The sequence below is a fragment of the Fistularia commersonii genome, chromosome 7 (assembly GCF_037954325.1).
Source record: "Fistularia commersonii isolate RoL2024-O1a breed Wild chromosome 7, RoL_Fcom_v1.0, whole genome shotgun sequence".
Taxonomy (NCBI): Eukaryota; Metazoa; Chordata; class Actinopteri; order Syngnathiformes; family Fistulariidae; genus Fistularia; species Fistularia commersonii.
In genome coordinates this window covers 5,444,218-5,463,219 of record NC_141290.1, presented here as the reverse complement: position 1 = coordinate 5,463,219, position 19,002 = coordinate 5,444,218, and the positions used below count along the sequence as shown (strand labels likewise).

Below are 19,002 nucleotides of genomic sequence, written 5' to 3'. Positions count from 1 at the left end.
GGTGGAGGCGTGAAGGTTAGAGTCAGAATCCATGTATGTCAGTGAGAGGGATCCGAGTGGAAACGATGAAGTTGCAGGGGGTGGAGATGAAGAAGGTGGAGGCTCTTTGGGGAGCGAGGGGGGTGGAGAGAATCGGGAATAACCCCAGCACAGGTGTTATTCCCGCCATGTTAGATGGTGTGGAGACACAGTCAGACTGAGGTGGTTTGGACACGAACAGAAGAGGGATGGTGATGATCTTGGAGGTTGGAGGTGATGGGCAGGAGGTCTAGAGGAGGACCAGGGAGGAGGTTAATGGATGCAGAGAAAGAGGACAGGGAGTATAATAAAGATAATATGGTTAGATGGAGACAGGTGATTGGCTGTTAGTTACATTACATTACATTACATTGCATTTGGCAGACGCTTTTATCCAAAGTTAGTTGACTTTGGATGTGACCAAGGTCAATTTTCGAATAATAATAGTTTGTATCTGCTTTTCCAAATTCCAGCCAAATAATTGCCTCAAAATCTCTGAGACAAGTTTTTGGAAACACACAAACACAAGGACACAAAGTTAAACTCAAAACACTTGACACTCATTACTCTCGAAAAAAATACCAGCCTTATTTAGATTGTTTCCCTTTTTCATGGACATTTTTAGAACATTTTTTTACAACCATGTTAAAATTCTAATCCCGTGAAGAAAGAATCTGCATATTTTCCCTCAGTTAAAACATTTCTGACAAACTTGTGCAGCAAACATCCCAAAGAAATAATGATAAAAACACCACTCGTAATAATTGCGCTATGAATATGAATTCAGACAGACCTGCTTTTGATTACATAGCTATGAAAGTCTGAATATAATCATCAATATTTACTTTGGGTTTTTTTCTACAAATATTAAAATATAATAAGATTTAGTTTAGTTTAATGATGTTTAAATGTGTGAATATTCAAAGACCCCTCTGTCCTCTCCTCTTTGAGGAGCCGCATCACTGCCGCCGGACTGATGGCCCTTTGTATCCTTGCGCCGAGAAACTAGTCCGGTCCATTCTCCTCGTTGTTTTTCAGTGCCAAATGTTGAACGAGGGCGATTCTGGCACCGAGGAGGTCTCTTTAGGATACTCAACGTGGCGTTGTTGCTCGACGGGAGGGTTTTCCGTGTGAATCCAGCAGGTCTCTGTTGGCGTTGTTTGACGTCCCGGCGGCAGGATCTCATCGCTCTCCGGCTGTAAACACTGGGTTTAAACGGCGGAGGAAACCGGGCGGAGGCAGCGGAGTGGCGCGCTCGCCCCGGAACCTCCCTCCCGCCCCTCTAATAGAGAGCGGCCGGTCGAACCGATGGAAAGGAATCGATCCGTCGTCTCATTTCGTCCGTGAGGAGCCCGTTTTCCGTTGCCGGGGGTCGTCACGGAAATTTACAGCCCGGGATCCGGCGGGGATTCCCGGGCAGCATGCTGCTCTCCAAGCTGGGGTCTCTGTCCAACATCGCGTCCAGCCTGGATCTACCGGCGAGGCGGCAGCACGGTAACTACTGTAGCTGTAGCACACCGGCCGGCGGCTCGGCCTCTGCAGCGGGTTATCTCCCGTTTAATTAAAATGAAATGACATTTAAAAATGTTTAAATCTAACGGGAAGAATCTCATACTAAGACCCACCAACGAATGACGCTTGACCGCATGTCCATTTTCAGGCGTCACTGCCCCGCTCACCTCCCAGCGTCGGTTAGTTCATGCTAGCCGGCTAACCGTTGGTTCTGGAATTTGAAAAAAATAAAGCTTGGTCTAATTTTAAAAATATATATTAGAAAATAGTAAAATAGAGGTTTCTTAAAGATACCTTAAAGAGGTTTCTTTCTTAAAGATATCGAATATTAAATTTTTAATCATCTGAATGCATCAGACCAGTAAACCTCTTATAATTTGATTTTTATTGTTTTATTTATATTTATCTCGCATTAGTCAGTGTTTTATAATTAGTGGGAAAATATAAAAAACGCGTGTTTTATTTTTAATTCAAAATAAAGAACAGGCTAATTGTGTTTTGGGGGGGTGAAGATGCTGCGTCGCTGACAGTCCACCATCTTTAAAAGGGTTACACAAGACCGGGGTCGTTTCAGGGCGTCTGCGTGTGTTCTTCACATCTTTGAGGTTTATTAGTCAGCTTTCGTCTTTTTCCTTCGCATATTTGTCAATCTATCAAATGTTTAAATCCCATTTTACTCATCTAGACCGGCGGATAACGGACGGTGCCGCTGGTGACCTTAACAATAAGCCGAGGACAAATAGGCGGGATTTTTTTTTTCCTTTTTTCAAACCGGTTAGAGTGACGCCGGTGTTGTCTTTCTTTTGGATTCTGTGTTCGCAGCTAAAGTGGACAAGCCGCCGTTCGAGAAGCAGTACCGGCTGGGCTCGGTGCTGGGCAGCGGTGGGTTCGGCACCGTGTACGCGGCGATCCGCCTGGCCGACGGCCTGCCGGTAAGTGCGGGGCGGCCGGGGCCGCTTTGTTTTGGTCCGCGCACGTGGCCGCCCGGTCACGGCGCGACCGAAGCTAGCAGCAAAAAAGTCGAGGCACTTCCGGTTTTAGCTTCACACTAAGACGCGCCGGAAGTTTGTCTGAAATAAGTTAATTTGAATAGTGCAGTGACAAATTGAAAAACGAGTACCCCCATCCCCAAATGAAATTAATAAGATGCCATGAAGTTGACCGTGGAGTGTACTCCAGCCCTTTTTTTTATTAAAAGGTTGTCTTAGAAAGAGGTTTGGCTGTAACAGGACTTGTAGAAAACACGCTTAAGTTCAAATGTTATGTCTTAATCAAGCATTTCAATGTGGACTATGGCAAGCGCCAAACGCTACTGAGTCTTTTATTTTGAAGGGGGCGTTTCCGTCTAGCCTGTGTTTCGGTTGTCGGCTCTGCAGCTTTACCGAGAGGCCACATGTGATCCTTTGTTTTCACAAAGAAAGCGGGAGCTGCAGGCTCTGGGTTCTTCTTCTATCTGAGAACCCGATATTTCACGGCAGTTTACTTTACATTTGGCTGCTTTCCTTGTCATGAAGACCATAGTTATTTTTCCCGCTTATTTACTATGTTCAGTAGATAAACGCGCTTACAGTCTCTCAAGTGTGTTGTCATTGTCCTCCAGGTGGCAGTGAAACATGTGTGCAGAGACAGAGTGACTGAATGGGGTTCTTTGGTGAGCATAACCTGCATCTACACACACAGTATAAAGAAAAATTGAATTGATTTGATTCTAGAAATTTTAAGGCAGAAATAATCAATACTTTAATTTCTACATCTTAATTTCTGGAGAATAAGTTGTAAGCCAGTTGATATTTTCCTCCCCTCAGTGCGGGGCCGCGGTTCCCCTGGAGATTGTCTTGCTGAAGAAGGTGGCCGGGGGCTTTGGCGGCGTGGTGCGTCTGCTGGACTGGTGGGAGCGGATGGATGGCTGGCTGCTGGTGATGGAGCGGCCCGAGGCCGTGCAGGATCTGTTCGACTATATCACGGAGCGCGGCGCTCTGGATGAGGTGGTGGCGCGAGGCTTCTTCCGGCAGGTGTTGGAGGCGGTGCGTCACTGCTACACCTGTGGCGTCGTCCACCGAGACATCAAGGACGAAAACCTGCTGGTGGACCTGCGGACCGGACAGATCAAACTTATAGACTTTGGCTCCGGAGCCCTTCTTAAAGATGGCGCCTACACAGAGTTCGACGGTGAGTCTGACCTCCGAGTGGCTGTGACATCATTAGGGCTAGCTGACAGGAAGTTATGTTAAATGGGTATTAGTCAGTTTCCTGTCCGACTCCGAGAATGACGGGTGAGGTTCTCGGCAGGTACGAGGGTCTACAGCCCCCCGGAGTGGATCCAGCTGCGTCGCTACCATGGACGCTCGGCCGCTGTGTGGTCCCTGGGCGTCTTGCTCTACGACATGGTGTGTGGAGACATTCCCTTTGAGCGGGACGAGGAGATCCTGAGAGGAGAAGTCATCTTCGCCCGTAGCGTCTCAGAAGGTCGGTGTGAACTCCACCCGTTCGATGCTCCTGCTATGTTGTTTAATTTGCACATACCAAGTCACCCAGATTTTTTTTTTTTTTTAATTGGTTTGTGTGACAGAATGTCAGCAGCTGATTGGCTGGTGCCTTCGCCTGCAGCCCTCTGAGCGTCCCACCCTGGAGCAGATCCTTCTCCACCCGTGGGTGACAGCTGCCGCTGACGTCCTCACAGACTCCACCTCCTCCCCCTCCTCATCCTCTACTTCCAGTCAGCCCGGCCTATGATTGGCTGAGGTGTGACCATGGCCTTCAGGTGGCCCTGGACACCCTGCTGTCTTCTGATTGTGTTGCTTGTACAGTGGAGGAGGTGGTCTGTGCTGGTCCACAGCGCTCCCCGGTGTCCAGCATGGATCGTTGCATCCTCAGCAGGGTGGGAGGATTCCTTCATTTAACAGTCCCTTCAACTCCTGTCCTCACAGAATCCGCTTTGGTTTGGCATACGTCAGTCGTAGGATGAACTCATTTCATCTATCCAGCAAGTGATTTTACAAAACTTCCCTTTTTTGTTTTTATTATTACAATCCTCCACATGTTTAAAAAAAAAAAAGAAAAAGAGATATCAAAATACATTGTTTAAAATAAGGTCTGAAATTACATGAAAGTTGACCCAGTGACCTAACCCAATGAGAAACAGGCAAACCAGGGAGTTGGGGAGCAAGGGTTTCCATTGGAGATGCTGAGAATTTTAACAAGCACCGATTTGTTTTCAGCCAAAGGCAGGTTAAAACCGATGAACAGTCTTTTTCTGAAAATCATGAGAATTTACTTTTTCCTCTTTTTTTAAAAAAGGTTCGAGTCAAACGTACTTGATTTAAAGTACTTAAGAGTTAGTTTGAAAGGCCTGTAAAGATATGTATCTTCCTGCAGAGTCTCAGGCCATTGCTCTGACTCTATTTTTGTTTTGTTTTTTTCTTTTATAGAGTATTGTTTCTTTATTTTTAAATTCTTGAGGTTCTTCACCCCTCCCCATGCACAGTTAATGCAAACACACACTTTTGTACTTTGAAGATATATTTACTTTTTTTTATGTACAAATTAAACTTCATCTTTTGTTTATTTATATTCTGTCTTAACTTTTCTAAAAGGTTTTTTTGTATCATTTTGGAAAGTTCAAGATGTGAGTTTGATCAAATGAGGTTGTTTTGTTTTATACTGTTATTTTGAAGCTAATTTGTGGATGGTAAACTATTTTTTCATGGGAATTTTTGAATTAAAATGTTTGTATATAAGCTGACTTTTGAGTACTGTTTGCTGCTTTCATTCTTTCTCCGGGAAGACGTGATTCAAGGACCGATCTGAAATATACAATGCCAAAGAACAAATTTGGCAAAAGTTAATCAAATATTAACCTGAAGACCCAGAGTCTAGTAATTCCAGTTGAATCTTCTAATGCAAACTATTTCAAATGATTAAGTTGTCTGAAAAGTTATATTCGAGCAAAATTATTTCTTCTGTGCTGTTAAAAGCAGCAATATTCTCTTATTGGTCCACTTGTTTAGGCCTAACAGCGCCTCCGGTGTCACGTCACGGAAGTGGAGATTTATGACGATTAAACGATATGATTTATTTTGGACGAAAAATGCCGTCGTGTCAGTTTTAGATATTACGGATGAACAACACTGAGACACTTCTGTGAGGCTGAAAGTCATAAAGTGAAACTACTTTATGCAATCTTTTTCGAGGGATGGGTTCTTTTCAAACAGGCGCTTCCGGGGCAGCTTCCGGCCCACAAGGGTCCTTTCGCCATCAACATCGGCGAAGAACGTTTGTGCTGTGAGTAAACTCGCCCCCTTTGTGTCTTACTTACTCTTCTTTGGATTAAATTTCCCTTTTTTCGTGTGTATTTACATTATCTATGTATTCTTTTAAACGAAGTCTGACCTGGCGCCTGACAAAGGAGCTCGGACTGAAACGTACAGTAATTGTCTTGCCCGCAAATGCCAGACTCCATTCAAGAAGACATGAAACCGTTTTTGCAGGGGTCTCGTGGGAAGGCATTTGTAGTTCTGGACAAGTAAGATAGGCTTTTCGATTCATCCTGAACCACTTTTTAATTCGGCTAATATATGATCAACATCGAACACGGCTTATTCGTGCTAGCTCGGAGTTGCTAATGCTTTTGACTAGTACACTCTTAACCAAAATAGCCGAGATTGTCTTTGCATGTCAGGATGCTATCAATCACCTCTCCAATTTCTCTTGATCATTATCGATAGATCCCATAATACGTGCATAGTTATATTCACTTTTTCCTCCCGTCTCCCGGTGTTTCCTCATATCCTGCAAAATTTGCAGTCATTTCCAGCAGTAATTCATCTTAATTATTCCTTTAAGAATTTAAACGGTGGTAAAATACTCGAAACATCTGAGAAATTCTTGTCAGACACTAACTAGTGTTAAATTGTGGACAGATCAATATATTTCTACAGTTTTACATTTCGATTTCGCAACATAACGCCATATTTAAAGGCCCTTGGTGCTGCTTTTTTTTTCCTGCAGAATAGTCCAGGGTCAGGATGGGCCGGTCGTCCAAAGACAAGCGGGACATTTATTACCGCCTGGCCAAAGAGGAGGGCTGGAGGGCGAGAAGCGCCTTCAAGCTGCTTCAGCTGGATGAGGAGTTCAACCTGTTTACAGGTGAGGCACTTACCATTCAGCCTGGTGCGACATTTGACCTACATTAAGTGCCCTCAACACAATCTAAATAAATTGAATAAAATTTCAACACATATTCACTCTGCCAGGTGTGAAGAGGGCGGTGGATCTTTGCGCAGCCCCTGGCAGCTGGAGTCAAGTCCTCAGCCGCAAACTCAGGTTCCCTCAATTTCGTCACACACATGCATAGAGTCATCCGTTGCCCCAGAATAGTTTGATGACTTGTGTGTCTCTGCACAGGAGGGGAGAGGAGAAGAACAATGGGGGCGAGGAAGTGAAGATCGTGGCTGTAGACCTGCAGGCCATGGCCCCTCTGCCAGGAGTTACTCAGATCCAAGGTGACATCACCAAGGTAAGACAGTGTGGACGAAAACACTGTCTACGGGGACACGACAAGTATTTGCAGATACAGCAAATTCTTCTTTTTATCTGCCCGACATTCCTTCAAAACCCCAATAAGTTCCCTGCAAATCTGCCGAGATGATTCAAATTAAACCCATCATGTTTGTCCAAGTCATGTGACCCATGTTATCTACTCAGGTGTCAACAGCGCAGGAGATCATCCGTCACTTCGAGGGCCATCCGGCAGACCTGGTGGTGTGCGATGGCGCTCCTGATGGTGAGTCTCACCTACTTTGTCATGACAACACTCCCTCCTCAACCCTGAGGGTCAACTCATTGTCTGTCTCCATAGTAACCGGCTTGCATGATGTGGATGAATACATCCAGGCTCAGCTGCTATTGGCTGTAAGTACTGATATCTGTGTGTGTGTCTGTGTGTGTGTGTAATGGTCATGGCCGTGTGATGTCATAATGGCATGTGTTTTACTCTCAGGCACTGAACATCACGACCCATGTCCTCAAGCCTGGGGGAACCTTTGTCGCCAAGGTGATGATTTTACTACCTCAGACATTAAGATGAAGCTAATTGACTAATTTGAATTGGTTAAGAACATCAGGAGAAGGGACCGATCTGAACATCAGATTCTTCTGGACTTTCTTAACTGACGTCTGTTTCACTCTACATCAACATTTAACCACCGTGTCCCGATCGCGTCCCAGATCTTCCGTGGGAAAGACGTGACACTGCTTTACTCCCAGCTAAAGATCTTCTTTAGTGGCGTCACCTGCGCCAAGCCTCGCAGCAGCAGGAACTCCAGCATCGGTGCGTTGTCAGCCAACTTATTCCTCATTTTCTGATCTGTTGTGGTCATTTTATGGTTATTAATTACTTGTGCGTGTGCGGGTGTGTTTTTTCAGAGGCCTTCGTGGTGTGTCAGAACTACAGCCCCCCTGAAGGTTACGTGCCAAACATGTCGAACCCCTTGCTGGATCACTGTTACGGTAATGTTTGCTCACTCTGCATTTGGATTATGAACCTTTTGCAACATATATCACACGACTGCCACCGACCGGTCATAAAGATTGAATGCCACTATGGTGTGTGTGTGTGTGGAGTCTCCTCAAGGTTTGCATCATTCAGCTAACAGTGGTTGGAACCCAGCTGTGGGGTCACCCTGGTCTTCCTCAGAGTTCTGCTCTCTGCTCCTCCAGATGTGGACTTTAACCAGCTGGAGGGTCCCAACCGCATCATAGTTCCCTTCCTGGCGTGCGGTGACCTCAGCGCCTTTGACTCGGACAGAACGTACCCCCTGCAGGTGAATTCCCAGTCTGTGTGGACCTTCCACGACTTTTACTTTCAGTATTTAGAAAAGTGTCATCTGGCTTTTATTACCCAAAATCACAAAAGCCCCCAAAACACCTAAATCGAAGTAACTTAAGGAATTTTTGAAGGCGACATCTTGTCTCCAGAGCACCAGGGGGCGCTCCAGTTTTGTTAATAGACCTGGTGTAGGTTCAGTTACGTGCCTTTGCAAGGAAAATGTGCTTGAAAGACAAAGTAAATGGTAAAAACATGAAAAATGACAGAAATCGGGTTAAAATCCCCTGATAAATCATGTGATGAGTTAAAAATTACCCTTAAATTGCTGGAAAATTAGGTAGTTCAATCAGTTTTTAACCAAACTGGTAATTTAATGCAAATAAATAAAACTATGGATAAGGAATAATAAATATCAACCAGAAGATGATCACAACAAACCTGCCTGTCGTTCTCCAGCTGGAGGAGGGTAAACAGTATCAGTACACCCCACCCACGCAGCCACCCATCAGCCCCCCCTACCAGCAGGCGTGCCTCCTCCGCAAGAGCAACCAGCTGTCCAGGGAGGATGGTCCGGACCGGGGGCCGCCAGCCGAGTCCAGCTGACCGGTGATGTCAACAGGAGGGAGGCGCTTCGTCTTAACGGATGGGTGAAAATGCAATGTCCAGGCTCAGACCCTTTGAATAGAATTTTAACTATTGTGAACAAATGTGTTGTGTTTTAAATAAGTGAGCCTTTTTCCTGCTCATATCCAGATAGCAATTCCCTGCTCATTCAAGTAACCTAACATTTTCCTGTTCATCTTATGGAAAGTATAAAAATAAAGAAACATGTTTTTAATTTTTACAAAACAAGTTTCCATTTCTGAAGTTACACTTTTTCAATTCAGATTTTTTTTTCAACGTATTTATCAATAATATGCTTGTGATGGAGCGTACTCTTCCCCTTTGTGACATCACCACTGCCCCTGCCTCATTGCCCCCCAACCCTTCTTGAATCATAATGCTAAATATTACTCATTTCTTTTTGTAGAGATTAAATCATATTTATTGTTCATATTTATATTATCATATTGAAAAAAGTGATTTAATAGTTTTTAATTTTTTTGTTAGTTGCAATTTTTTTTTCTTTTTTGCTTTCTGTACAAATTTGTTTCTTGCAGAAATCTCTAATGTAAAGGTAATTTATATCGCTGTCTTCAGGTTATTCTTCGCTCTTCCTTGATGAAGCCTGTTCAATACACACGAGTTTTTTTGTGTTCACACACATAAACAAGGATTCTAGTAGAGGCCTTAAAAAAAACAAGCAACTTCCGGGTTTCTTGCGTAATGACGTCACTACGCAAAGTCTCACAACCGCATTGTTGTTGGGGGAAGAGACGCTCAGGCAGCCGCGGAGCTCCTGCCACTTTCAGCCGCTTAAAAAGCAATATTATCGGCCGAGATCGATCCCGATCGACGTGAATCGCCCGGCGTCGGTTCTGTCGCCCTGGATACCGGCCGGTCACCTCCAACTTCCACCCGGTGCAGCGGGAGCCGCGGCGGCCGTCGGATGAGCGGACTGAATGTGGATTTAACTGCCGCTTCGCTGTGCAGGCCGCGCCGCCATTGCTGCTGTTTTTATAAGCGGATTTCTTGAAAGCACCGAGGTAAGCGCGGACGCCCCCCCTTCCGCTGCCCCCGGGTATCCGTCCTCCGCGGTCCGGCCGGGGTCTCAGCCGGAATAGAGGCACAACGTCGCAGGGAGACGCCACTTTCCCCCCCTCTCGGGCCGCTTCTTGTTGTGCTGGTCGCCATATTTCCTCCCCCCTCTCTCGACTAGCTTGCTAGCTGGCTAATCTTAGCTCCGGTTTGTGGACGAAGTGTCCTAGCCGGTTTAACGGAGCGCCGGAGGGGGTGGGTCGCTCCGCGGCCGGCGCCACCGGACCGCCCGGGGGCTGACACCCGCCTCCGTGCGCTTCAAGCGCCGCGGAAGTGCTTCCCGGCCGGGCGATGCAACCGTTAAAAGTTCGGTTAGCGGAGCGGACGTTCTGTTAGCCGTTCCAAGCTAGCAGGCGCCGCTGTCTCCTACCCCTGCTGCGGGGAGGGGGAGGTGGGGGACGCGCCGCGCTGGCCCGGCTGCCTCTCCCTTGCCTGAGCCGGGGGGAGGTTCGCGGTGGCCGGTCTGCAGCCCCCTCCGTCCCCCCGGTGCCTCTTTCTCCCCCTCTCCCTCTCACCCAGTGGACGGTTTGTTTCCGCCCCCCTCGTCCAGCTGCCAACCGACAGCATGCTGACTGCGGAGTGGAGTTTAAAGCCCCCCCCGCCTCTCCTTCCTCCTCCTCACCAGAGCTTGTGGAGGAGGTTTCCTGCAGGAAAGTCCAGGGATACAGTTCAAAATCAAAATAGAAACTTGTAGCCTGAAGCACCAAAGTGTTGTAGTAGTAGTTTAGAAAAACAGTAGTTTAAAGAGGGGGGCAGGATTTGTCTTCAGTAAAAAGAATAGATCCATATCAGAATTCAGTTAACAAAGTAGTAAATAAAGTCATGTCTTGCAACAACAGCATGGTTTATCGTCTCCGGATGCAGGAAGCGTGGCTTCAAATGCAGAAGTAAAAAAACGTGACTCCATGGCCATACAACAATAAATGACAACACTAGATATCTTTTTTGAGTCAAGCTGTTGGGAAAGGTTGCAGTAGATGTAGAGATGAGGTGAAACGACAAATGGGGGGACGCCGCAGTGTGGCTTAGCGACGGTGCACGTGATGTCACACAAGGGAGTTGTGATGAAGGTCACACGAGAGACAGACCCCCCTCCCCCGTGTGTGATGAAGCACGGGGGATGTGTGATGCACGCACACTCAGGGGAAAGAAATTATATTTTAAAAAGTCCGAAGAGCGATGTTTGGTTCACTGACTGCCTTCCTGCCCCCAGGCTCCGTCTGCCTCCAGCATGAAGAAGAAAGGTCGACATCACCGCACGGCCATGTTGAAGAGGGCGTCGTCGCCGATCAAGCCGTCGCCCAACCGAGAGACGCTGACGTACGCCCAGGCGCAGCGGATGGTGGAGCTGGAGGTGGACGGTCGCGTCCACCGGCTCAGCATCTACGACAAGCTGGACGTCATCGCCGATGACGACCCCACGGCGCAGGAGATCGTTGAGTGCAACAGCAACAAGGAGAACAGCGAAAAGCCCCAGCAGGTCCTGGTCCGCTCAGTGCGCCTCAAGAACAACCAGCAGAAGAAGAATGCCATGCTGATGTCGCACGCCAGCCCCAGCACCGGCACCGGCACGGGCAGCGGCACGGGCAGCGGCACGGGCAGCGGCAACGGGCACAGTAGCATGGGCGGCTTGCCGGAGGCCAAGGTCAGAACGGTGGAGTACAATCTGCCCGTTGTGCCTAAGAGGCCGGCGGCGTATTACAAGTACGCGGAGAGGACGGCGGAGGAGCTGGATGAGGAGGTGGAGTACGACATGGACGAGGAGGACTACGCCTGGCTGGAGCTTATCAATGACAAGAGGAAGAGTGAAGGCATCAGCCAGGTGTCCAACAATCTGTTCGAGTTCCTCATGGACCGCTTCGAGAAGGAGTCCTATTCGGCCAGCCAGGGCCAGAGCGACCTGCAGCCGCTGGTGGACGAGGACGCCGTCTGCTGCATCTGTATGGATGGCGACGGCGCCGACAGTAACGTGATCCTGTTCTGTGACGCGTGCAACATCGCCGTGCACCAGGAGTGCTACGGCGTGCAGTACATCCCCGAGGGCCAGTGGCTCTGCCGCCATTGCCTGCAACGGCCGGCACGGCCGGCCGAGTGCGTCTTCTGCCCGAACCGGGGCGGGGCCCTGAAGATGACGGACGACGGCCGCTGGGGTCACGTGGCGTGCGCCCTGTGGGTCCCCGAGGTCGGCTTCTCCGACACGGTCTCCATTGAGCACATCGACGGCGTCGGCAACATCCCGCCGGCCCGCTGGAAGCTCACCTGCTACCTGTGCAAGGAGAAGGGCGCTGGCGCCTGCATCCAGTGCGACAAGATCAACTGCTACACTGCCTTCCACGTCAGCTGCGCGCAGAAGGCCGGCCTCCACATGAAGATGGAGCCCGTAAAGGAGGTCACTGCCTCCGGCGCCGCAACCATCACGGTCAAGAAGACGGCGTACTGCTGTGCGCATACGCCGGACGGCTGCGACCGGCGGCCGCTCAACATCTACGAGGAGCCGCACCCGAAGAACGGCGCCTGCCACAAGAGGCCGGAGAAGCGGGGGAAGGCCCGGGCCAAGAGCTGGCACAAGAAGAAGAGCAAAAGGGTGGAGGAGGCAGAGGTGGAGACGCCGAGCGGCTCCAGGCCCAGCATCACCGCCTCGAGGTACGCAAGAGCCGAAACTCCCACAGTACACCTGTCGTTTGAGTCGCTGCTCCAACTGTCCTTTACCGCGGGTTTGGTTTGAGGGTCGGATGGATTGGTCGTGGGCTCATCAGCGTTCAGATATTGATCAGGGTGGGCGCTTAGCGCTTCCAATCCCGCACTAATCGCCCCCACCACTTTCGCTCCGTCAAGAGAGAAAACTAACTGCCTATCCAATATGGCCGCCTGGGCATTTTTATGTTGAACAGCAGTGTTTTACAAAGCGGGTCTTAAGAAAAGACCCACTGTCGCCATGATGACATGAAGGTCCTCAGAACTTGACCCACCCTCATCCTGTGCTTCAGCTTCCACGCCATCCTCAACCAGGTGTCGGTGCAGAGGAAGAGGCCCTTCGTGGAGCGCCTGATGAGCTACTGGGTCCTGAAGCGCCAGTCCAGGAACAACGTGCCGCTGATCCGCCGCCTGCAGGCCCATCCGCAGCCTCCGTCTAAGGCCCAGCCCAAGGTGGGCGGAGTGTCACCGGTGCCGCTGCCTCCTCCTCTCCTTCCTCCCCCTCCCGCAAATTTGTACTGAGACTGTGTGTGTGTGTGTGTGGTTTCAGGACCGCGCAGAGACGAACCAGGCGCTGAAGGAACAGCTGAAGGGGTGGCACCGCCTCCGGCACGACCTGGAACGGGCGCGGCTGCTGCTGGAGCTCATCAGGAAGCGGGAGAAGCTGAAGAGGGAGGAGGTGGGGTGCGGGGGGGGGGGTTGCGAACCCGAAAGGCCATTCTTTGTGTTTGCATGTGTGTTTGCATGTGCGCTAACCCTTTTCTGGCGCCCCGCCCGCCGCCTCCTCCCCAGATGAAGCTGCAGCAGACCGTGCTAGAGGCTCAGCTGACGCCCTTCAACATCCTGTTGAGGGCCGTGCTGAGCCAGCTGCAGCAGAAGGACCCCTACAGCGTGTTCGCCCAGCCCGTCAGCGTCAAGGAGGTCGGGCGAACCCCCGCCACCCCCATCCTCCTCCCTCACACGCATATTGCTAATGCTAATAGATGATACGACACGCCTGCAGGTTCCCGACTACCTGGACCACATCAGGAACCCCATGGACTTCTCCACCATGAGGAAGCGCATCGACGGCCACGCGTACCGCAGCCTGGACGACTTCGAGGCCGACTTCAACCTCATCATCGCCAACTGCATGAAGTACAACGCCCGGGACACCTTTTTCTACAAGGTGGCGCTGCGCATGCAGGACCAGGGCGGCGCCGTGCTGCGCCGTGCCCGCCGAGAGGCCGACAGGATCGGCTTTGACTTCCCCGGCGGGCTGCACCTCCCCGAGGCGCCCCGGGTGGAGGAGCCGCCCCCTTTGACCTGGGAGGACGGTGAGCTGAGACCACCCGCCGGCAGATAGACAAACACCGAAGTACAATTAGTTTGCTTCTCCTGTCAGTTGTTGTGGTTTGTTGACGTGATCTCCTGCTTGTCGCCCCATCAGTGGACCGGGTGTTAAGCCCCGCCTACCGCCAGCAGACGCCGCTGGAGGCTCAGCTGAAGGAGCTGCTGGAGAAGCTGGACCTGAGCACGGCCATGAAGCACAGCCCGTCCCGCAGCAAGAGGCTCAAGCTGTTGAAGAAGACCATCACAGAGGTGCGGAGCGAGATGAGCCTGAAGAAGACTCTCCCGTGCACGGCGCCCGCCGCCGCCCACCCTGTCCCTTTCCCCGCCGCGTCAGCGAAACAACCACTACCTGAACCTCCGGCGTCGCTGGCTCTCCCGAGCCCCTCCCCTCTGCCGGCGCCAGAGCTCTTACCCGCACCATCACAGTCGCCGGTCGACGCCCCGCCCGCTAACTCGCCACCCTCCTTGAAGCCGGTCAAAGCTGGCGATGACCGCCGTTCCAGTGACACATCTACCTCACAGCCCTGCGGTACACCCAACGGGCTCCCCGCCAGCCCGCCGCGCCACAACGGCGAGCATCACGCCTGCCACCGGCGGACCACCTCCGTCTTCCGCAAGTCAAAAAGCGCCAGTCCACAGAAAGCGCAGCATCCCTCGGACGCCGGCGCCTCGTCGCCGCCGCTAGGAGCCAAGACCTTCCTGTCGGTGGTGATCCCGCGCCTGGAGACGCTACTCCTGCCCAAGAAGAGGGCGCGCAGCAGCAGCGCCGACGGCGAGGAGGAGTCGTCGTTGCCGGTGAAGCGCCTCGGCACAGGTTCGTGAGAGGCCGCCTCAGGCAGGTGAGTGAATTCGCGATGCCAAGATCCTCCGTGATGACGTGTCCCTCATTCCCGCAGGCGTGGCCAACGGCTTCCTGGTGGAGGAGGAAGGGGCGCCGCTGTCGCCTCGCCCGCCGGAGCCGCGGCGCCGCTGTGCCTCGGAGTCCAGCATCTCGTCCAGGAGCGGCGGCCTCCTCTGCGGGTCCAGGTGAGCGGAGCGGAGGTGACCCCTCCAGCGCCAGAGAATCCGCACAAAACGTTTGTTTTTGATTCTGGAAGTTAACGGCGCCGTCGCCTCGCGTGTCTTAAGGTCGGCCGCATCCCTCGCCAGCGCCGCCGCCGTCGCATCCAGGTGCGGGAAAGGGCGGTCGGCGGCAACGGCAAGACGAAGCACTGCGGACGACCGGAGCAGCGCGGCTACCTGTGTGGAGAATGGCGAGGTGACCAAGGCGCCCTTAGGTGAGTGCGGTGGCGGGAGCTGCTCGCACACTTTCTTGTGTGCATGATGTGGCGTGCATGGCGAGCTTGCGTTTCTCGAGTCCGTTCACCAGGGACGCTCCCCCCCCTTCACCTGTGAGAATCGGGCGGAGTTGCAGGACGAATGAAACGGCAGGGTCCTTTTTAATCCGATGGCATGCCTTGCCTAAGGCGCCTGCGCCGCACGCTTTTTGTTTCTCCTTGCGAACCGCCAACTTTCGGTCTTAGGTTCCTTCCTCTGGCCTAATAACTCTCTGCTGCGTTCTGGTTTTCTGGAGCTGCGCTGCAACACAGCGTTGATCTCACAAAAACACACTCACCACTCACCAATTCATCCCCATTTTATGACAGGAAGTCTTTTTCTTTTTGTCTCTGCGCGACATCCTATCTCTGACCGGTCGTATGGCCGTCTTGCTAGTGGGTAGCGTTGGTAATGGATGCCCCGGCGTCAGGGAAAGTGAGGGGTCGCTATTCCCGACAGATACAGAATAAATAAACAGCGGGAATGAGTGGGTATATACACCCACACAGTCAACTATCTGACTGTGAAAAATGGCTCCAGGAATTGCACGCACTATTTTGTAAACGTCACATAACAGTGTGTGTTTGTAATTGCGTAGCGTTGAATCACGTTCCTGCTAGCTCATCCCTGTAGAGGCGCCGGAGCTCTGCTGACGCACCGGGGGGTTAAATATAGGGAATTTCGCTTTTACCTCCACCCTCCACCATCCGTCCCACGGTCACGTCACCCATCAGACCCCCTCCAACCATTGTGTCCCATCGCTGCGCTTTGCTCAGTGTCGCATGATTTTGTCTCGGTGCTGCCCCTCATCCCCAGCCCACACACACACACACACACACACACACACACACACACACACACACACACACACTCTCTGTGTTCTGGTCTGCGCAGATCACGGGCCGCAGGCTGCGGAGGACAGCGCGCCGGCGCAGCGGGGCGGGGTTTCCGCCGCCGCTGCCGGACGCGCTCAGAGCCGGAGAGCAGAGGCAGTTCAGGTCCGCCGAGAATCCCTTCCTCCTCCACTTCTACGGCAGCAGGCGCAGCTGGTGAGCAAGTCGCCCACCGCCCGCCCCACCCTAACCACTCCCCTGAGCCCCCGAGGCCCGACCCCCATCGGCCGCCCACGTGGCTCCGTCCCCTCGCCCGAAGCGCGGTGTCGTTGAGGCTAGCGAGCAGACAGGCACTCGTCTTACCCTTAGGGTGGAGGGGGAGGGGAGGCGTAACCGATCATCAGTCTCCTGTCTTGAAATCGTCCCCGGATCTGGACGCTTAGCAAGGCATGAACGGGCAACCCGAACCGAAACAACCGTCCGACCAGCCGATGCCCGATTGGGTCACTGTAAAAAAGATAAACAGGCGTCTTCTCTTCGCTCACTCTTCTTCCCTCCCTCTCTCTCACTCCCCTTTAGGCGATGGCTTCCTAGATCCAGGGTGGCTCTCCAGCCAACCAAGCTAACCCAGGCCCCGGAGGGTCTACGGCGCTCACCTCGGACTGCGCCAGGGCAAGAGGGGGGGGCATGAGGGGGCGTGCAACATCCCCGTGGCGATGTCAAGCGTGGACAAACCCCCCCCATCGTCTGGCCCCTTCAGTTTCTGCCTCGTACGCACAACACACTCGTTTACCTACTCCTGCAAACTGGAACCGGATATCTTTTCACGCCGGCCCCTTAGCCCTCCCCGCTCCCCATGTGAAATTCTGTAGCTTGTGACGGCCATCTTGTATTGTCCCAAGAGCTATGCAACGACAAGGACCGGGGAAAGCGGCGTCATCCCCCGCCACCCTCCCCCCCCTCCCTCCCCCTCCACGAGGACTGATGGATCCCGATGAATGTGTCAGACCTCGAACATCTGACCTCCTCAAATGTGCTGCAAGACTGCTGCAACAATCTCACTGCCATGACAATGTCCATCAGCGTGTATGTGTGTGTGTGTGTGTGTGTGTTTGTGTGCGTGCGTGCGTGTGTGTGTGTGTGTTACAGCAGTGGCTCCTGTAAATACCACGAAAAAGAAATGGAAAAGGCCCGACACTAATTTATTCACTCCGACAGTTTGCTATTTCTCGGTACTGAGTGTGTCTGTATTTATAGTCAGGGGGGAAAAGTCCCGTTGCCGCGGACGTTGGTGTTTCTGCTGGTGCTATGTGTCTCCACCGAGATACAAATGTCAAAATCCATACTGTATCGTTTTTGATTTTGATTTTTTTTTTTTTTTTAACGTTTTTTTTTTTTAAGTTATTGAGTTTGAAAAATTCTCGATTTTTCAGCATTAAAGAGTGTGTGCGTGAATGTGTGTGTGAGTGCATGCATGCATGTGTGCGCGCGTGTCGTTTTACCATCCGTATGTTTTTGCAGCCTTCATTTTTTTTTTGTTTGTTTGTACATATTTATATAAAAATCTATATGGATGCACTCGAACGTTTAAACATTGCCTGAAGTGCATCATTTACACCAAAACCAAAAAAAAAAAAAAAAAAAACATTCAGAAAATGGCCCCCTCCACCATGGGGGGGGGGTCGGGACCGGGCCTGAGAGAGGGTGGGGAGGATTTTTTTTTTTTTTTTGATTTTTAAATCTCAAGGATAAAGTTACAAGGATAAAGTTTTTGTCTTATCAATCCCCCTTAGAATGAGAGTTTTTTTTTTTTTTTAGTTGGGATTTTCCAGAATAAAAGTCAAGTGGGAAACAAGCACGTCCTCCATCCCGCCCCCCTACTCTGTGCTTTTATTTCCTTAACCAGTTTAGAAGTGTTTCCTTTGTGCCGTGGGGTGAAAAGCGGGTTATTTCCGGGCCTCCTCTCCTGTGTGTGTGTGTGTGTGTGTTTTCTCCAAATCCTCTCCCGGCGAGTCGGGGAGAAGAGAACGTGCCTGTGCGCATTTACTGTAAAACAGAACGACTTTCACAAAAATCACGCAGGCATGTGAGGAGCCCCCTCACCCACTTCATAAATTTCAGTTATATTTCTTTGGAACTAATAACATTAGTGTTTTTATTTGATTTTAATTTGGCGGTGCAGAGATGTTTTAGACTTCCTGCCCCCTCCCTCCCCCTTCTCCGGGTGTGGATGTTGTGTGTAAATAGATTTGGTACTTTAGCCGACTCTCTGGGAAAAACCACAATTATAGCCAGCGGGGTGGAAACAGGCCGTCTTGCGGCCAGTGGGATCTCTTTTCTCTATTTTTCTTTTTTTTTTTTTTTTTTTTTTTTTTTTTTTTTTACACTAAAACACTGAAAAATTAAAAAGTATGCTATTGAATCACTGACTGAACACGTCCTGGTTTCATGACTGGTGTGGAGAAATAAATATTATTTTCTATTCACTGGCATCTTATGTAAAGTTTAAAAAACCCTGCGCTGATTTCTCACTTCAGTCCTCGTCTTGGTTTTTATTTTTGAAAATGTTGTCAGTCGTGAAAATGACTACTCTAAAATTACTCACTGTAAAAAATACAATATGAACGGACAGTCCTTGAAATGTGTTTAAAACGACTAGTAAGTGAATTGAGCAAAATTCAAGGTAAACAAATACAATGAATTGAAAACAATGAGGAATATTGAAAATTATTGTTAAACACAAATTTAATTAAATTTGCTGAAAATTGTTTG

The 19,002-nt window shown here is 50.6% G+C and overlaps 3 protein-coding genes across 5 annotated transcripts; all 3 read left to right on the top strand.

The window, feature by feature from the left end:
- The first annotated feature begins 1,223 nt into the window (after positions 1-1,223).
- On the top strand, positions 1,224-4,591 carry LOC147232457 (serine/threonine-protein kinase pim-3-like). Its single transcript, XM_086149302.1, has 6 exons — positions 1,224-1,512; positions 2,353-2,462; positions 3,131-3,181; positions 3,336-3,699; positions 3,820-3,996; positions 4,100-4,591. The coding sequence occupies exons 1-6, from the start codon at positions 1,440-1,442 to the stop codon at positions 4,261-4,263; spliced, it is 939 nt and encodes a 312-aa protein (XP_086005428.1). The 5' UTR covers positions 1,224-1,439; the 3' UTR covers positions 4,264-4,591.
- A 1,165-nt stretch (positions 4,592-5,756) lies between these two features.
- Positions 5,757-9,205, top strand: ftsj1 (FtsJ RNA 2'-O-methyltransferase 1). Of its 2 annotated transcripts, XM_086149304.1 has the most exons (12): positions 5,770-5,811; positions 5,914-6,052; positions 6,538-6,675; positions 6,783-6,852; positions 6,934-7,045; positions 7,234-7,312; positions 7,388-7,440; positions 7,529-7,582; positions 7,756-7,858; positions 7,954-8,037; positions 8,248-8,351; positions 8,813-9,205. In XM_086149304.1, exons 3-12 carry the CDS (start codon positions 6,555-6,557, stop codon positions 8,957-8,959), a joined length of 927 nt encoding a protein of 308 aa, XP_086005430.1. In that variant the 5' UTR covers positions 5,770-5,811; positions 5,914-6,052; positions 6,538-6,554; the 3' UTR covers positions 8,960-9,205. The 2 variants fall into 2 exon arrangements, with proteins under 2 accessions (XP_086005429.1, XP_086005430.1); XM_086149303.1 differs by lacking the exon at positions 5,914-6,052 and having other exon boundaries at positions 5,757-5,811.
- Positions 9,206-9,345: 140 nt separating this feature from the next.
- On the top strand, positions 9,346-18,659 carry LOC147232455 (bromodomain-containing protein 1-like). Of its 2 annotated transcripts, XM_086149300.1 has the most exons (11): positions 9,346-10,002; positions 11,268-12,697; positions 13,042-13,201; positions 13,299-13,427; positions 13,541-13,669; positions 13,752-14,064; positions 14,178-14,894; positions 14,977-15,106; positions 15,209-15,357; positions 16,292-16,446; positions 16,810-18,659. In XM_086149300.1, the coding sequence occupies exons 2-11, from the start codon at positions 11,286-11,288 to the stop codon at positions 16,822-16,824; spliced, it is 3,309 nt and encodes a 1,102-aa protein (XP_086005426.1). In that variant the 5' UTR covers positions 9,346-10,002; positions 11,268-11,285; the 3' UTR covers positions 16,825-18,659. The 2 variants fall into 2 exon arrangements, with proteins under 2 accessions (XP_086005426.1, XP_086005427.1); XM_086149301.1 differs by lacking the exon at positions 16,292-16,446.
- Positions 18,660-19,002: the final 343 nt, after the last annotated feature.

Excerpts from the sequence above, each read along its gene's own strand:
- LOC147232457 (XM_086149302.1), top strand. The coding sequence starts at position 1,440 with ATGCTGCTCTCCAAGCTGGGGTCTCTGTCCAACATCGCGTCCAGCCTG. Across the intron at positions 1,513-2,352 it reads ACCGGCGAGGCGGCAGCACG|CTAAAGTGGACAAGCCGCCG; the intron begins GTAACTACTGTA and ends CTGTGTTCGCAG. Across the intron at positions 3,700-3,819 it reads CGCCTACACAGAGTTCGACG|GTACGAGGGTCTACAGCCCC; the intron begins GTGAGTCTGACC and ends GGTTCTCGGCAG.
- ftsj1 (XM_086149303.1), top strand. The coding sequence starts at position 6,555 with ATGGGCCGGTCGTCCAAAGACAAGCGGGACATTTATTACCGCCTGGCC. Across the intron at positions 6,676-6,782 it reads GGAGTTCAACCTGTTTACAG|GTGTGAAGAGGGCGGTGGAT; the intron begins GTGAGGCACTTA and ends TCACTCTGCCAG. Across the intron at positions 7,046-7,233 it reads TCCAAGGTGACATCACCAAG|GTGTCAACAGCGCAGGAGAT; the intron begins GTAAGACAGTGT and ends TTATCTACTCAG.
- LOC147232455 (XM_086149300.1), top strand. The coding sequence starts at position 11,286 with ATGAAGAAGAAAGGTCGACATCACCGCACGGCCATGTTGAAGAGGGCG. Across the intron at positions 13,428-13,540 it reads AGAAGCTGAAGAGGGAGGAG|ATGAAGCTGCAGCAGACCGT; the intron begins GTGGGGTGCGGG and ends CCTCCTCCCCAG. Across the intron at positions 14,065-14,177 it reads CCCTTTGACCTGGGAGGACG|TGGACCGGGTGTTAAGCCCC; the intron begins GTGAGCTGAGAC and ends TCGCCCCATCAG.